The 18,624-nt window shown below is 37.1% G+C and overlaps 1 protein-coding gene across 1 annotated transcript in view; it reads right to left on the bottom strand.

Moving 5' to 3' along the window:
* LOC308553630 (disintegrin and metalloproteinase domain-containing protein 32-like) overlaps positions 1-18,624 on the bottom strand; it is a gene marked incomplete at both ends in the record, with an annotated part of 127,527 nt that overhangs the window by 107,863 nt on the left and 1,040 nt on the right. The window contains one exon of the mRNA XM_081129653.1: positions 12,232-12,311. Within this exon, the coding sequence (XP_080985779.1) occupies positions 12,232-12,311 (80 nt within the window). The remainder of the gene's footprint in view (positions 1-12,231; positions 12,312-18,624) is intronic.

Here is an 18,624-nt window from a genome sequence, read left to right as displayed (position 1 = left end):
ATCATAGAAAAATAACTTAGCTAAAGCATATAAAAACCAAAGGACACAAATACCCAAAGACAGAAAAAGATAAGCCTTACAGGATCTGTGACAATAAAAAGCAATCTGGAGATTATACAAACCAAAACATACAACACAGCCTGGCCGGAGTGGATCAGTGGGTTGAATATGGTCCTGAACACAAAGGTTGAACATAGCTGAACAAAAGGTTTCCAGTTTGATTCCCAAGTCAGGGCATGTGCCTGGATTGTGGGTTTGATTCCACAGTCTCGGCAAGCACGAAGGCAGACAATCGATTTCTCTCTCTCTTTTTTTTCTCTCCCTTCCTCTCTCTAAGCATGTCCTCAGGTGAGGATTAAAAAAAAATACAATAAGACATGTTGTTAAAAGGCCTAATAACTGGTGAAAAATGAAGCAGAAGGTTAACATCACTGGTGATGTCAAGTTGATATCAGGTATCCCTATTAAGCCATAATGAGAAGAGAGTACTTAATCTCTATTGTAATCTTCCCTAAAAATCATAACCATGCACCACAGACATGAGTACATGTATGTTTTTATCTTGGCCTACTTCCTTCTCAATACAAACTGGATGACCAGGTGTACCACCTGAGGCTCTCCCACTGGAAGGAGATCCCCTATCCACCGTCTTCAAGGGACAACACTGATAACAGGGGTAGAGACACAACAATCCACTTTTGATTTGTATCGACATACGAAGCTAACTCATTAATGAACAAAACTCAGTTTATGTTTTCTTCTTTCATTATATGCTAATAGAGATCCTCATGAGTCCGTAGGTATGAGCTGAGAGAGGCACCATGTCACAGTACAGGATGACATGAAGATCCAGTCATGCAACTTACTTGTGCCCTCTAGGCCTGTAGTCTCAGATATATTGTCCTTGCGCCCAGCCAACTTTATGATCTGGTGAATCTAATAACACTTGCTATGCTTTTTAATTAATTTTTTAAAATTTATTTTTATTGTTGAAAATATTACAGATGTCCCTTTATCTGCCCATAACCCCTTCGACCCCACACCCACTCCCCACCCCAGGCCTTCAACACACTATTGTCTGTGTCCATGGGTTATGCATATATGCAATAAAGTCTTTAGTCTCTCCAAACCCACCTTCCCTCTGAGGTTCCTCAGTCTGTTCCACGTTTCGATGTCACTGAATCTATTTTGTTCATCAGTTTATTATGCTTTTTAGATTCCACATATAAATGAGATCATGTTGTATTTGTCTTTCTCTGCCTGACTTATTTTGCTTAGCATAATACTCTCCAGGTCCACCCATACTGTCCTTCTTCTTCCCAGGTACATAGCATTCCATGGTGTAAATGTCCCACGGCTTTTTTATCCACTCATCTACTGATGGGCACTTGGGCTGTTTCCAGATCTTAGCTATTACAAATTGTGCTACTATGAACATAGGGGTGCATATATTCTTTCTGATGAGTGTTTCAAGATTCTTAGGATACAGTCCTAGAGGTGGGATCACTGGGTCAAAAGGCAGCTCCATTTTCACTTTTTTGAGGAACCTCCATACTGTTTTCCATAGTGGCTGCACCACTCTGCATTCTGACCACCAGTGTACCAGGATTCACTTTTCTCCACATCCTCACCATCACATGTCATTTGTTGATTTGCTGATGGTAGCCATTCCTACAGGTGTGACATGATACCTCATGGTGGTTTTAATTTGCATCTCTCTGATGATTAGCGACATTGAGCATTTTTTCATATGTCTCTTGGCCATCTGTATGTTCTCTTTGGACAAGTGTCTATTCAGGTCCTTTGCCAATTTTTTAATTGGATTGTTTGTCTTCCTCTTGTATAGTAGTATGAGTTCTCAATACACTCTGGAAATTAGGCCCCTATCAGATACATTCTTGGCAAATATGTTCTCCCACACCATGGGGTTCCTTTGTATTTTGAGGATGATTTTTTCTGCTGTGAAGTTTGTCAGCTTGATACAGTCCCATTTGTTTATTTTTTCCTTTGTTTCTCCTACCTTAGGAGATGTATGAGTGAAATTTCCACTATGTGAGATGTCTGTGACTTTACTGCCTATGTTTTCTTCCAGGATTTTTATGGTTTCATGACTTACATTTAAGTCTTTTATCTACTTTAAATTTATACTTCTGTATGGAGTAAGCTGATGATCTAGTTTCATTTTTTTGCATGTACCTGTCCAACTTTCCCAGCACCATTTATTGAAGAGACTGTCTTTACTCCATTGTATGCTCTTGCCTCCTTTGTCAAATAATGATTGACCATAATGGTTTGGGTCCACTTCTGGGGTCTCTGTTCTGTTCCATTGATCTTTATGTCTGTTGTTGACCAATACCAGGCTGTTTTGATTATAACTGCTTTGTAGTATACTTTGATAGCCAGTAAAGTGATCCCTCCAACTCTATTCTTTCTCAAGATGGCTGCAGCTATTTGGGGTCTTTTTTGGTTCCATATAAATTTTTGGAATATTTGTTCTAGCTTTATGAAATATGTTCTTGGTATTTTAATAGTGATCAGACAAGAAGAAAACATAATAGGTATCAATATTGGAAAGGAGAAAGTAATACTGTCATTACTTGCAGATGACATGACACTGTACGTAGAAAACCCTAGAGACTGCACCAAAGTACTACTAAATTTGACAAATGAATTCAGCAAGGCAGCTGGATACAAAATTAACATACAAAAATCGATGGCATTTTTATACACCAACAATGAACTCTCAGAAAGGGAAACTAAAAAAACAGTATCATCTACCATTGCAACTAAACAAATAAGATACCTAGGAATAAATTTAACCAAGGATGTAAAAGACTTGTACTTGGAAAACTACAGGACTGAAAAAAGAAATAGAGGAAGATATAAACAAGAGGAAGACTATGCCATGTTCATGTACTGGAAGAATTAATATCATTAAAATGTCCATATTACCCAAAGCAATCTATAGATTCGATGTAATAACACTTGTTCTTGATGGGTAGTTCTGGTTGCACAGTCATTTACCACATGGTCAGAATCACAGTCCCTTTCAAAGACCAGTAGCATACCAGGAACTGCTTTCTGAGTGGTATATAGTTCTCTAATAAAGACAAAGTAGCCTTGCCCCAGAAGCCCAAAATTCTGCACCAAAACTCTCGTATTAGGGCTTGACTGAGACTCTACAAAGCACTTATTTATACCATAAATACTTTGAGGGCCATGGAGTCTCCTGGTTCGTGTAGCCCAGGCAGCAAAGATGCCAGTACTGCAACCTGGATCTCATGTAGAGCTTTCTTACTTTGGAAGTTCTCTAAATCATTCAATAAATGAGTCAGGGTAGCATTCCCAAGTGAAAATTACGCTGCCTCAAAAACCAAAAAAGGCCTACCAAGTCTTGTGGCCCTTTCTTAGTAACAGAAGGCCCAAGGTGCAGCCATCTGTTCTTTACTTTGGAGGGAATGTTGCAGCATGCCACTTCCCCGTAGACCCCTAAAAATGTCATTGAGGCATCAGGTGCCTGAATCTGCATAGGGTGTGTCTCTCACCCTCTGGGGGCATGTATTTTACCAAGGTATCTGGAATACTTGCCTATTTTTTAAGGTATAATTAACTTTATGTAATTGGTATAGTGAGCCAACATGATGTTCTATGGGATGTCCAGATGATCCAAATCCCTTTTACTATATTATGACAGATAACAGAATAATTAGTATGGCAAAATCATGAATTAAAACAGTTGTCCATCCTAGGAAAATGTGAACTGCTTCTGATATTCTTCCTGAGATGTTGAAACTCATAGGCCAGATCAATAGCATTTAACCTCTAAAGTTCTGGAACTCTTCAACTAAGCCCTGCTCATTCAACAACATAAGTTCTCTGGTGAGATGATACTACCAAGCAGGACCTCTGATGTTCAAACCTCACTTTTAAATTAATGATTAAATAACATGAGCCTGTAATTTTCTCTTTTCAATATTACTGATACTGATCAATTCCACATCCTCATAATTACCGTTTCCCCTGTAACTGTCAAACACATGAACAACTGCACTAACCTGTATACCTATTCCATTTATTTACCATCACAGGTCACTATAACTGAAAGTCTTTGTAATTTCACTGCTACACATGTCAAAATTACCAATATTCCACCTGTCACCAGTCACAGGGTTCTCATTATCAGTTAAATGATGGGTAACCTACATCTATATTCCAATTCTTAGAGTTGGCTTCCTAGAAATGACCCATTTCTGTTGTTTTTAAATTTATCTTTATTGTTGAAAGTGTTACAGATGTCCCCTTTCCCCCACCCCTTTGATCTCCTCCACCTGCCTGCATCCACCCCCAGTTCCCCAGGAATTCTCCACACTACTGTCTGTATCCATAGGTCATGCATATGCATCTAAGTTCTTGGATTAATCTCAATGCCCCCACTCCCCACGACTGCCTTACCTCTAAAATTCACTGGACTGCTCCATGGTTCTATATATCTCTATCTATTTAGTTCATCACTTTATCTTGTTCATTAGATTCCACATGAGTGAGATCATGTGATAATTGTTTCACTGACTGGCTTATGCCACTTAGCATAATACTCTCCAGGTCCATCCATGCTTTCCCAAAGGGTAGGAGATCCTTGTTTTTTACAGCTGCATAGTATTCCATGGCATAAAAGTACCACAGCTTTTTTATCCACTCATCTACTGATGGGCACTTGGGCTGTTTCCAGATTTTAGCTATTATAAATTGCGCTGCTATGAATATAAGGGTACATAGCTTCCTTCTAATTGGTGTTCTGGTTTTCTTAGGATATATTCCTAGAAGTGGGATCACTGGGTCAAATGGCAGTCCCAATTTGAATTTTGTAAAGAAATTCCATACTGTCTTCCATAGTGGCTGCACCAGTCTGCATTCCCAACACCAGTGTACTAGGCTTCCCTTTTCTCCACATCCTCGACAGCACTTGTCATTTGTTGATTTGTTGATGGTAGCCATTCTGACAGATGGGAGGTGATATCTCATTGTGGTTTTAATTTGCATCTTTCTAATGATTAGTGACTTTGAGCATTTTTTCACATGCCTCTTGGCCATCTGTATGTCCACTTTGTAGAAGTGTCTATTTAGGTCCTTTGCCCATTTTTTAATTGGATTGTTTGTTTTCTTTTTTTAAGTTGTATGAGTTCCTTACATATTTTGGAAATTAACTCTTTATCAGATGTATCATTAGCAAATATGTTCTTCCATATAGTGGGCTCCCTTTTTGTTTCGTTGATGGTTTCTTTTGCTGTGCAGAAGCTTTTTATTTTGGTGTAGTCCCATTTGTTTATTTTCTCCTTTGTTTCTCTTGCCCTATGAGATGTATTGGCAAACATATTGCTACGACAGATAGCTTTGGTGTTGCTGCCTGCATTTTCTCCTAGGGTTTTTAAGGTTTCACAACTTATATTTTTCTTCTGTATGGTGTGAGTTGCTGGTCTAGCTTCATTTTTGCATGTACCTGTTCAATTCTCCCAACACCATTAATTGAAGAGACTGTCTTTATTGTATACTCTTGCCTCCTTTGCAAATATTAGTTGAGTGTAAAGGCTTCGTTCGATTTCTAGGTTCTCTGTTCTGTTCCATTGATCTATATGACTGTTCTTGTGCCAGTACCAAGTTGTTTTGATTACAGTGGCTTTGTTGTATAACTTGATATCTCGTGTTGTGATCTTTCCAACTTTCTTTTTCTTTCTCAAAAATGCCATGACTATTTGGGGTCTTTTCTGTTCCATATAAATTTAGGAGGTGTTTGTTCTAGATTCGTGAAACATTCCGTTGGTATGTTTATAGGGACTGCACTAAATTTATAGATTCCTTTAAGTAGTATGGACATTTTAATGATGTTATTTCTTCCAATCCACGAACATGGTATATGCTTCCAGTTGTTTATATCTTCCCCTAGCTCTATTTTCACAACATCCTGTAGTTTTCTGGGTGCAGGTCTTTTACCTCCTTGGTTAGGTTTATTCCTAAGTACCTTAATTTTTTTTGTTGCAATAGTAAATGGGATATTTTATTTATTTATTTTTTAGTTTTCCTGTGAGTTTACTAGATCTGTATAACAATGCCATCGTTTTCTGGGTATTAATTTTGTACCCTGCTACCTTGCAAAATTCATTTATTAAACCTAATAGTTTTTTGGTGGAGTCTTTACAGTTCTCTATACAATATCATGTCATCTACAAATAATGACAGTTTTACTTTCCCTTTTCCATTTTGAATGCCTTTTATTGTTTCTTCTCCTCTGATTGCTGTGATAAGGACTTCCAGTACTATGTTCAATTAGAGTGGTGAAAATGGATATCCCTGTCTTGTTCCTGTTCTTAAGGGAAACGCCTTTAGTTTTTTCCATTGAGGATGGTGTTGGCCGTAGGTTCCTAATATATGGCCTTTATTATGCTGGATATGATCCCTCTATTCCCACTTTGCTGGGAGTTTTTATCAAAAATGGGTGTTGGATTTTGTTCAATGCTTTTTCTGGTCTATTGATATGATCATGTGGTTTTTGGCTTTCAATTTGTTTATGTGATCTATCACATTTATTGATTTGCAAATATTGTACCAGCTTTATACACCACGTTAAATCCCACTTGGTCATGGTGTATGATATTTCTAATATATTGCTGGATCCAATTTGCTAATACTTTGTTGAGGATTTTAGCATCTATGTTCATCAGGGATACTGGCCTGTAATTTCTTTCTTTGTAGTGTCTTTATCTGGTTTTGAAATTAGGCTAATGCTGGCCTGGTAAAAAGAGCTTGGAAGTGTTCCTTCTCCTTGGGTTTTTTGGAACAGTTTGAGGAGGATAGGTGTTGGTCATTCTTTGAATGTTTGGCAAAACTCCCCTGTGAAGCCATCTGGGCCAGGGTTTTTGTGTGATGGGAGTTTTTTGCTTACCACTTCAACTTCATCAGTGGTTATCAGCCTATTCAGGTTATCTGGCTCTTCCTGATTGAGTTTTGGAAGGTTGTATTTTTCTAGGAATTTATCCATTTCACCCAGCTTGGTGGCTTATAGTTGTTCATACCATTTTCTTACAATACGTTGTATTTCTGCTGGGTCAGTTGTTACTTCACCTCTTTCGGTTCTCATTTTGTTTATTTGAGTCCTCTCTCTTTGTTTCTTGATGAGTCTGGCTAAAGGTTCATCAATCTTCTTTATCCTTTCAGAGAATCAGCTCTTGGTTTCATTGATCTTTCATATTGTATTTTTAGTCTCTTTGTCATTTATTTCTGCTCTGGTCTTAACTATTTCCTTCCTTCTACTTATTTGGGCTTTTCTTTTTGTTCTCTTTAGAAGTCTTTAAGTCGTAGGGTTAGAGAATTTATTAGAAGTTTTTTTGTTTTTTGAGATAGGTCAGTAGTGCTATGAATTCCCCTCTCAGGTCTGCTTCATTGTGTTCCACAGATTTGGGGTTGTTGTTCGTTCATTTTCATTTGTATCCAAGTTTTTTATTTCTTCCTTCATCTCTTTGGTAACCCATTCATTGTTTAATAACATGCTATTTAGCCTACATGTGTTTGAAGATTTTTAGTTTTTTATTGTAGTTGATTTCTCATTTCATGCCATTGTGATCCTAGAGGACACCTGATTTGATTTCAATCACCTTGAACTTGTAGAGATTTGTTTTGTGTCCTAACATGTGGTCTATCTTTGAGAATGTCCCGTGTGCCCTGAAAAGAATGTATATTCTGTAGCTTGGGGGTAGAATGTTCTGTAAATGTCAATTAATTCCATCTGATCTAGTGTGTCATTTCGGATCACTGTTTCCTTATTGATTTTTTTTCTAGATCTATCCAGTAATGTCAGTTGGGTGTTAAAGTCTCCTACTATGATTGTATTGCTCACAATCTCTCCCTGAAAGTCCTCCAGAAGTTTTTTTTTATATATATTTAGGTGTTCCTATATTGGCTGTATATATGTTTATCACGCTTATATCCTCTTGCTGGATAGACCCCTTTAGTATTACATAGTGGCCTTCATCGTCTCGTTTTGGCTTTCATTTTGAAGTCTATTTTGTCAGATATGAGTACTGCTACCTCAGATTTTTCATTTCCAATTGCATGGAAAATATTTTTCCACCCCTTCCTTTTTATCCCAGATGAGTCTTTTGTTCTGAGGTGGGTCTCTTGTAGACAGCATATATTTGAGTCATGTTTTCTTATCCATTCAGCTAGCCTATGTCTTTTGATTGGAGCATTTAAGCCATTTACATCTAAGGTTATTATTGATAGGCACTAATTTATTGCCATTCTTTCTTTATGTCTATGTTCCTTTCTCTATTTTTCTTCCTGTTCTTACACCAGGCTCTTTAAACATTTCTTGCAGTGCTGGCTTGGTAGTAATAAACTCCTCTATCCTCTTTTTGTCTGTGACTCTCTTTATTTTACCTTCAATTCTGAATGATAGCCATGCTGGATAGAGTAGTCTTGGATTCAGTCCCTTATTTTTCATTACATTGAATACTTCATGCCACTCCCTTCTGGCCTGAAGTGTTTCTACTGAGAAATCAACTGTCCGTCTACTGGAAGCTCTCTTGGAAGTAACTTTCTGTCTCTCTCTTGCTGCTTTTAGGATTCTTTAGCTTTAATGTTTGCCATTTTACTTATGATGTGTCTAGGTCTGGGTCTTTTGGGGTTCATTTTTATTGGGATTCTCTCTGTTTCCTGAAGTTCAGTGACTTTTTCCTTCACCAGGTGAGGAAAGTTTTCTCTCATTATTTCTTCAAACATGTTCTCTAATCCTTGCTTGGATTCTCCTCCTTCTGGAACCCCTAAGCCAAAACACCAATTAGAAAGAATCTATGCACCCCTATGTTCATAGCAGAGCAATTTACAATAGCTAAGATCTGGAGACAGCCCAAGTGCCCATGAGTAGGTGAGTGAATTAAAAAGCTGTGGTACTTTTAGACCATGGAATACTCTGCAGCTGTAAAAAAAGAAAGATCTCTTACCCTTTGGGACAGTATGGATGGAACTGGAGTGTATCATGCTAAGCGAATTAAGCCAGTCAGAGAAACACAAGTACCACATGATCTCACTCATACGTGGAATATAATGAACAAAATTCTGATTGGAAATCCTGAAAGACCTCCAGAATTTTTTTTTTATGTATTTGGGTGAAAATCCTGATTATCTCTGAATAGCCGCTGCATCATTCTTCCCTTTTCTTGAAGGAAAATGAATGCTCAAAGCTCCATAGCTCTATTTCCATGTCCTGTAGAATCCCAGAAGTCCAACAGCCTTCCTTCATTTCATCTCATTTTCTCTAGCCTAATTAGTCCTAGCTGGTGGTGTTTCTAGTGGTGTAATCTCATCTCTACTCCTGGTTTTAGCTATTAGTTGATTAAATCCATAAGTGACTTTTTTTTTCATAAATGTGGTGTTTGCTCCAGAACATGCTTTTTCATTTTTTGCAATAAGGATATGATGTTTTCCATCTTCAAGTTCTGATTCCTTTTGCTTAGCAATCCCTCCAATTTATCTCTCTCCTCTTGCATTTTACTATAATCACTAAGGGGAAACCAGTCATCATCTTCAACACTTCACTCAGAAATCTCTTCTGCTAAATATCCAAGGCTGACACAAGTTCTACCTTCCACAAAATGCTAGAACACTATTCAGTCAAGTTCTTTGCCACTTTATAAAAATAACTGCCTTTCCTCCAATTTCCAATAACCTGTTCCTCATTTCCATCTGAGATCTCACCAGAAATGCTTGTAATGCACTTATTTCAACCAACATTGTGTTAAAGATGGATTATATATGTATTTTCTAAAATGGAAGCAGCTTTTTCTTCAACTCTTTTGAGTTCTAACCAGAAATGCCTCTAGCATTCACATTTCTATCAACAGTCATTTCAAGGCAAGCTACATTCTAACATGCACTCATAATTATTCCATCCTCTACCTATCACTCATTTTCAAAGTCACTTCCATATTTATAGGCATTTGTTACAGCAGGACCCCACTTCACAGAACCAAAATCTATATTTGTCAGTTTAGGCTACCTTAACAAAATACCACAGGCTGAGAGACTTAAACAAGACAAATTTGCTTTCTCACAGTCTGAAAACTGGAAGTCTAAGATTAAGGTGCCATCAGGTTAGTTTCTGGTGAGACCTCTCTACATGGCTTTTAAGTGGCTACCTTCTGACTGTGACGTCTCATTTTTTTTTCCTGTGCACAGATCCTATCAGATTAGGGCCCACTCTTATGAACTCATTTAACCTTATCTCCTTAAAGGCCTTATCTCAAAATATACTCACATTGAGGATTAGGGCTTCAACATAAAAATTCGGGGACAAGGGACACAATTTAGTCCATAAAAGAGATTTTAAATGCAATCAGCAAAAAAAAAAAAAAAAACTCATAAAATTTGATAAATTGTATGTCATTAAAATTGAAATAGTTGGTGCTTCAAAAAATACCAAAGAGAAAATGATAAGGCAAGACACAGATTGAGAGAAAATAACTGCAAATCACATTTCAGATAAAGAATTTGTATCTAGAATATATAGAGACTTCTTATAATTCAGAAATGAAGAGGAAAACAATCTAATTCAAAAATGGGCAAATAATTTAAATAAACATTTTACCAGAGAAGATATATAAATGTCTAATAGGCTCATAAAAGATGCTCAACATCATTTCTCATTAGGGTAATTCAAATTGAAGGCACAATGAAAAACACTACACACCCACTAGAATAACTTTAACCAAAAATTAGAGACAATATCAAGTGCTGACAAGTAAAAAAAATGGAGAGCTCACATATGGCTGATGGGAAAAGAAAAACTGTATAGCCACTATGGAAGAAAGTTTGGTAGTTTAAATGTTAAGCATACACTGACCACATGAAATAGTAATTTTACTCCTAAGAATCTACCCAAGAGGAAGAAAAATATATGTCCACATATAAATGTTCATAACATAATTATTCTAAATAACCAATATCAGAAAAAAATCCAATGTCTATCAAGTGGTGAGTGGATAAACAGAATGTGTTATCCACAACTATTAAGGAATGAAAATTTCCCTAGCCAGTCTGGCTCAGTGGTTAGAGCATTGGGCCACAGACAGAAGGGTCCCGGGTTCAATTCTAGCCAAAGGCTTGTACCTTGGTTGCAGGATCAATCCAGCCCTGTTTAGGGCGAGTGCAAGAGGCAACCAATGGATGTGTCTCTCTCACATTGGCGTCTCTCTGTCTCAGTCTCTCTCTCTCTCTCTCTCGCTTCTCCACTCTCTCTGAAAAGCAGAGGAAAAAATGTCCTTGAGTGAGGACTAAAGGAAAAAAAAAAAAGGACTAGTGATAAGTGCTATAAAATGGGTAAACCTAAGTGAAAGTAGCCCAATGAAAAATATACATATCTGTCCATTTACATAAAATGTCCAGAAAAGGCAAAACTATAAAAACAGAAAACATATCAGCAGTTGCCAAGGGCTGAGAATGAAAGCAGAGAAAAACTGCAAATAGGCATGAGGGAACTTCTTAAGTCAACTGAAATGTTCTAAAAGTGGACATTGAAAATTTACATAATTCTGTTTATGTACTAATAATCACTGAGTTGTATACACTTATAAAGGGTGAATTCTGTGGTGTGCAAACTATGCCTTAATAAAAGTGTTAAAAATAAAGTGTTATCAAAATATTGACCACTTATAAGCAAGGCTTGATTCACTGTATTTCTTCGTTTTAACTTCCTAAGACACTTAGCATATAGCTATACACATAAATCCAAAGAAATATTTGTTAAGTAAATTGACGAGTAAGATAAAGTAGCTCCCCTTTCTAACAAATATAATAGGATAAAAGGCTTCTTCTCTCTGAGAACTGGTAGGTGCTAGGGTAAAGATAGAGGAAGGACGCTTTAATTTAGAGAGATTTTTCTTAACCATCTTGGAGAAATTTATTCCCTTCATATGAATCATCTAGACATCACTCAGATAAGACCCTATTACTTTTACATTATTTCCTTATTTGAACTTTTAATACTTTACCACTGGGAAAAGACAAATATTAAACAATATAGAACATTCTGATGTACATATTTGCCTTTACCATCAAAACTTTTAAATTCCTTATTAGAAGCAACACTAGAAACTTATATTGATACTATAGTAAGATTTATATATTTCATTTATTCAAATTAGAAATTTCATAAAATAATATTGTGAAAAATATATATCTTACATTTTCTACTTCTGAATTATCACTTGTATTTGCTTGAATTTTCTCTGGAAGTACAATCTGTAGAGATGAATTTTGAGGACCTGAAGAAATATAAAAACAGTTAATAACTGTGTCTTAAACCTGAATAAATATTTGTTCACGTTCTTTCGTAAGATTCACTTACACAAATATGAGTTATCACTGTATATTCCTATGAAAATCTGTAAAACAATGTAAGAACAGACAAGATAGCTATAAGACACCATAAAAAGCACAGAGGGAAGTATCAACTTAACACAAAATTTGCTATTCCTGAAGAAAACAGAATAGAAAAAAATTAATCAAAGATAAACTTCAAGAAAACTTTCCTGAATTAAAATATTTGAAACAACAGACTGAAAAGTATACTATATTATAGCAAAAAAGAAGAAGAAAGGAGGGGGAGGGGGAGGGGGAGGAGGAGAAAAGACAAGACAATCATATTGGGCATATAGGGAGAAAAGCAGACTGGCTTGTGAATTTCTTACAACAGTATTTATCCAAGGTTCAAAAAACTGAATAACAATGTCTTTTTAATCTTCATGAAAACAGTATGGAACCAGAAATTTTTCACCCAGCAAAACTGTTATTGAAATATGGGGGCAAAAGACAGATATTATAAGCAAAAACTCAAGGAATACAGTTCACATGTGCCTGTCATAAAAGGCAAATGAACTTCTCCTAACCTTTATCGGAACTTTAGTTCCCGGCAAGGAGTGGGTCCCGCTGGCCGAATTTAAATGCTGATGGAATTTAAATGCCATCTTTTAAAGGCTAATAAAGATATCAACAGATTTGAGGGAAAAGGTCTAATAGCAGCGAGCATTAAATAAACTTAAACATAGAGTAAAGGTTAAAACTGTGGGAACTATAGTTATTTAATAGACTGCAAATGTTATAAACTAGGATCATATAGGCATAATAACACATACAATAATGTCACAAAGTATAGCAGATGAGGAACGCCATATGTGTATACGGATTTCCTTAAATTTATTGCAGTGTGGTAAAAAAAAATGTGACTTAAAGCTAAAAATCAAGTGGTAGAAGTAAAGACATATTGTTTAATGATATAAAGGTATAGAAGAACTAGTACCATAATCATGTAATAAAAGGGAGAGCAGGAAGAAGTAGTAAGATACTAAATTTCCTAATCACTCACAGTGAGGAATCACAAGTTACTACCTAAATGAAGGATTAAATCTATTATTAAAAATATTCCAAATTAAGAGAAGAAAGAATACACAAGGCACCCATAAAATAAATGAAGTCACAGATTTTTATGGTAAAAGACTTTTTACCAAAATTAAAACATGAAATCAATAAAGTATGACATAAATAAGAAGCACTAAGATTAAATATCTATCATATCAATAAATGTAAGTAGGATGAAGTGACCAACTAAAAGAAAAATCCTCAAATTGGATACAAAACATCAAAACCCAATTATTCAGACCTTCTGTGGAATAATAAATACTAGATCTAAGCTAATACTAATTTTTTAGGACCTAAAATATGATTGTGGTTCACTTCATGTGATTAATGGAATTTAGGTTCAAATATATGAGTGTATTCATGGATCTACAAGTTAATCCTATCATAATTTGACCAAGTATGGAGCAGTGTGTGGAAACAGATATAATCAATAACTTGTAGAATCCCCATCTAGCCTACCTAACCAATAGGATGAGTATTATTGTAGGAAGGGCCAAAGAGAAACCTCTGAATATCACTTGCACCATCACAAAACCATTAAACCAAAAGTCTTTCTGAATTTTTCAGAAAATAGTCCCACTATGAAAAGATTTGAAATATACAAACGCAGTGACTTCTATTCCATTCCCATTTTTTTGTTTGATCTGTGCAAATGATTTAATAGAGAATGAGTTGATTTTTTTGTTTTGTTTAGTTTTTAAATATATCTTTATTGATTTCAGAGAGAGGAAAGGAGAGGGAGAGAAAGATAGGAAACATCAATGATGAATCACTGATCGGCTGCCTCCTGCATGCCCCCAGCTGGGGATCGGGCCCGAAACCCGAGCATGTGCCCTGAGCGGGAATCGAGCTCTCATTGCCTGGATCCTAGGTCAATGCTCAACCGCTGGGCCACACATGGCCGGGTGAGAATGAGGTGTTTTAGATTTAATCAGTTGATGATTGAAATACAAATACTATTCAAAATATGGTCTCTTTATTGAAGCAAATTAACACGGCCACTGGCACCTATATGTAACCACTGACAGGAAAAGGTGTTGTTTTCTCTATCCCAACAAGCAGAGAATTACCACAGCAAATTTGCATTTTCACTTGGCAGTGATGGCAGTATATCTTCACCATCCATACTGCCTCAGGTCTTTATCACCTCTGGTTCTGCTTCTACCTAGACCCTAGACATATCACACACTCTGTGGTAGCTAGAACAGTCCTCCCAAAGATGACTATGTTCTAATCCCAAAAACCTGTAAATGTTAAATTACATGACAATTTGTAATTGTGAACTAAGGTTGCTAATCAGCTGACCTTAAAATACAGAGATTATCCTGGATTATCTGTAATCTTAATTCAATCACACAAGAAACCTTTCAAGTAGAACAGGGGGAGCAGAAGAGAGAACCAGAGAGATGGAAGTGTGAAAATAACCCAATGCTCTTGGTTTTAAAGATGGAAGAAAGGGACTACAAGCCAAGGAATGCAAACAGGCATTAAAATGTGGAAAAGGCAAGGAAACAGACTGACTACTATAGCCTCCAGAAAGAATAGAGCAATGACAACCCCTTGACTTTAGCACAATGAGACCCATTTTACAGAACTGTAAGATAACAAAGTTGTATTAAGTAATTAACTTTGTAGTAAATTGTTACAGCAACAATAGGAAATTAACATACCATCTAAGAGAAAATCATTCTGGAGATTATATTCATAACATCATGCCTTTAAGACCTGAACTAGCAGGTATATTAGATGCCTTGGTAAAAAACAGGTGTGCCAAAGACTTGAATAAACATACACACACACACCACAAGAAAAATCCACTTACAATAGTCTAGTGGTCTAGAACACACTGGGAAATATCCTCCATAATAAATGGCAAGACACACAATACTTACTAAGCCAAAGCCACTCTGGATTTTGGAGGCAACATACATAACATACTGCTCTGTTGCTTTGACCATTTTACAGAAAAATCATAAGCTGCGAGCTTTGAGAAAACTCCTCAGCTGACTGAGGCTACTGTGCGAGAAGCTCTACTGTTTTTCATTTGTGGGCAGGAGAAACTATAGTACACTAAGGATCTGTGGCAGATGTAAATGTTCAATGGAGCCTGTGTTAAACCCCACTAGGAGAATCTCAGTAAAGGTCCGTGAGATTTTGAAGTAAAGACATGCCCTCATTGGCAAGTGTAGTGGTTTGATTGATGATCCCCCCCAAAAAGACATGTCTACTCAGAACCTGTGGATGCAACCTTATTTGGAAAAAGTGTCTTTGAAAAGTGTAATTAGCTAAGGATCTTGAGGTGAGCCCTAAATTAATGTGGGCCCGAATCCAATGACATGTGTCCTGTAAGAGAAGGGTAGAAGACTCAAAGGAGACAGCGATATGAAGACACAGACAGATATCACAGTAATATGTCTACAAGCCAAGAAATACTAAGGATTTCTAGCAGCCACCAAATCTAGGAAAGAGGCATGAAAGAGATTCTTCATCATAGTTTCCAAAAGGAATCAGTATCTTAATTTTGGATTTCTGGCCTCCAGAATAATAAGGGAACAAATTTCTGTTGCTTTAAACCTCCTAATTTGTGGTACTTTGTATGGCAGAAACAACAAATTAATATAAGTATATAACTATATTTATTTTATGTATGTTTCTAGCTCACAACTGGGTGCTGATAGAGTCTAAAATTCAGACCATGTGATTCTATAGGATATGGCAACCTGAGTCCCTCTTCACAGACTGACATAATCAGACACTACTGGTTTCTAAGGTCACTGTGCAGCAGAAAAGAAAGATAGAAGAGGATACCCACTCTTAATTACCTTCTCCAAAACTGATACATCTCTTCTTCTCAACCCTATGAGCAAGAACTACTTAAATTGACACAATTTAATAAGAAAAGGCCAAGAAACATAGGCAAAAACATGGATAATCAGTGAGCACTAGGGACTTTCTCACATAAAAGGATGGGGAAAATATGTTTACAATAAATAATAATCAGAGGAGTTGATGTAGTTAACATTAGCACAAATAGAATTTAAGGGGTGAAAGCATTATTAGGAATGAATAGGGGCAAGATACAATTAATAAAACCAGAATTAATGCCAAAAAAAAGTTATAACCCTACCTCATGCCACATACAAAAATTAGCTCAAAATGGATCAATGATGACCACTCCGAGTTGCTACTGCTGATCCGCACCTGGTCTCCTGCAGCAATGCGGGCTGTCCACCTGCTTGGTCCTGGAATGCCCAAGGACCTCAGCAAGCGGTCCAGGCCCTTAAGCCTGCAGGAAGTAGACAAGTGGCCACAGCCACTGATGCAGGTCAAATACACTGGGGCAGAGGCTGACAAGCTGGGTAAAGGGCTGAAACCTATCCAGGTTAAAAATCAGTCCACCAGGATTACATGAGATGGCCTTGATCCAGGTAAACTCTACACTTTGGTCCTGACCAGCCCAGATGCTCCCAGCAGGATGGACCCAAAATACAGGGACTGGCACCATTTTCTGGTGGTCCAATTATGTGAGTCTGGGGCCTCCCTAGGGCACAGGCCTTCAACACTATGTCTCACTGGTTTACAAGTATGACGGGCTGCTGAAGTGTGAAGAGCCCCTTCTTAGCAACCAATCTGGAGACCACCATAGCAAATTCAAGGTCTGCAAAAAAGTAGGAGCTTGGGACTCCAGTGACGGGCACGTATTACCAGGCAGAATGGGATGACTATGTGCCGAAAGCTCTATGAGCAGATGTCTGGGATATAGGGAAAAGCCAGGAGACAGAAAATCACCCAGGGAACCCAAGCAGTGTTCTCAAGTTCAGTGATGCATGTGGATTTCTCCTCTTTCCCATTCCCACTCTCACAGGTGAGATCTGAGCAGACAGAGGTTTAGGGTGACTTTTCCTTCTACAAACCCTGGTTTATGTTTTAATAAAATTTTAACTCCATTTTGGGGAATTTTGGTACATCATCAGTTGTTAATATAAGAATAGCAACCTGTCATCTAAAGAAGAAAAAATCAGGGTAAGAAGAACAGGTCTACCGTAATAGAGCAGAGCATAAAATGTTTAATAGAGGTTTTAAAAAAAATTTCATTTCACTGGGCAGATTCTTAGTACAGTTTGTAATATTTTACCTATTTTACAACATCTTCAATGTGCCTATAACCCTCAGGCTTCTGCACTGGTTGAAAGGACAAATGGCATTATAAAAATACAACTTGCTAAATTTGTACAGGTCTTTAATCTTCCTTGGGCACAGTTACTGCCCATTGTTTTAATAAATCTAAGATCTACACCCTTTGGCAGACATAAACTATCACCATTCAAAATTGTTACCGGGCATCCAATAATGTTGTACTCGTGTGTTTATGCATCCCTTCTTGCCAAAGGACATATGTAGTCTTAGTGCAAGGGATCAATTGAGGCTTTAAAGAAAAACAGCCAACTAGTCCTGCAGTCTTTTCACAGCAGGCTCCCTGGAGACAAAGATCTGCTCCACCACAACTTACATCCTGGAGATTCTGTCCATTAGAAAAGACATCTTAAGAAAGATGCTCCGCAACCTCAGTGAAAGGGACCTTACCAGGTGCTTTTAACTAATCCTTATGCAGCAGAACTTAAAGGCACTGATTCTTGGATTCATGTTTCTCATTTAAAGAAAGCCCCAACTGGAGGCCTAAAGCTCAAAATTTCCAAGGAGCAGAAGCAGACAGCATCTGAATAGGTAGCTTTCCCAAGATTCTGGACAAGGCTGATATAATCTCATGTTTTTCCCCCTGGACAATTTATCAGAAGAACTCTTTTATCCACTTTTCTATGTGCCAAAAGCAAATGACAATTTGTAACTGATGGTGGTAAGAATTTGTAATTCAGAAAAACTGTTATTCTCATATTCTTATATGCTATTCATATAATCTCCAGCTCCTCAAACTCACATGTTAGCTAGTACACCAGCCACATTTCTTGAGTTCCTACTATAGAGAGAATGTTAGCTCTTGGTTTGGCCTCTTATCTTTTTGTAACCTTCACTGCTGAGAATTACACTTTATTATGCCGTTTTGTTCCTACGCTACAGAAACTTTCTGAATCTGAAAATCTCATTGGCCGTTGGATCTGTGCCATAGCAAACCATAATCTTGAGGTTCCTGAATTGGTGGCC

This window comes from Miniopterus schreibersii (genome assembly GCF_964146895.1).
Source record: "Miniopterus schreibersii genome assembly, chromosome: 2".
Lineage (NCBI taxonomy): Eukaryota > Metazoa > Chordata > Mammalia > Chiroptera > Miniopteridae > Miniopterus > Miniopterus schreibersii.
Note: the sequence above shows the minus strand (reverse complement) of the source record. Positions and strands in the feature narration are given on the sequence as shown.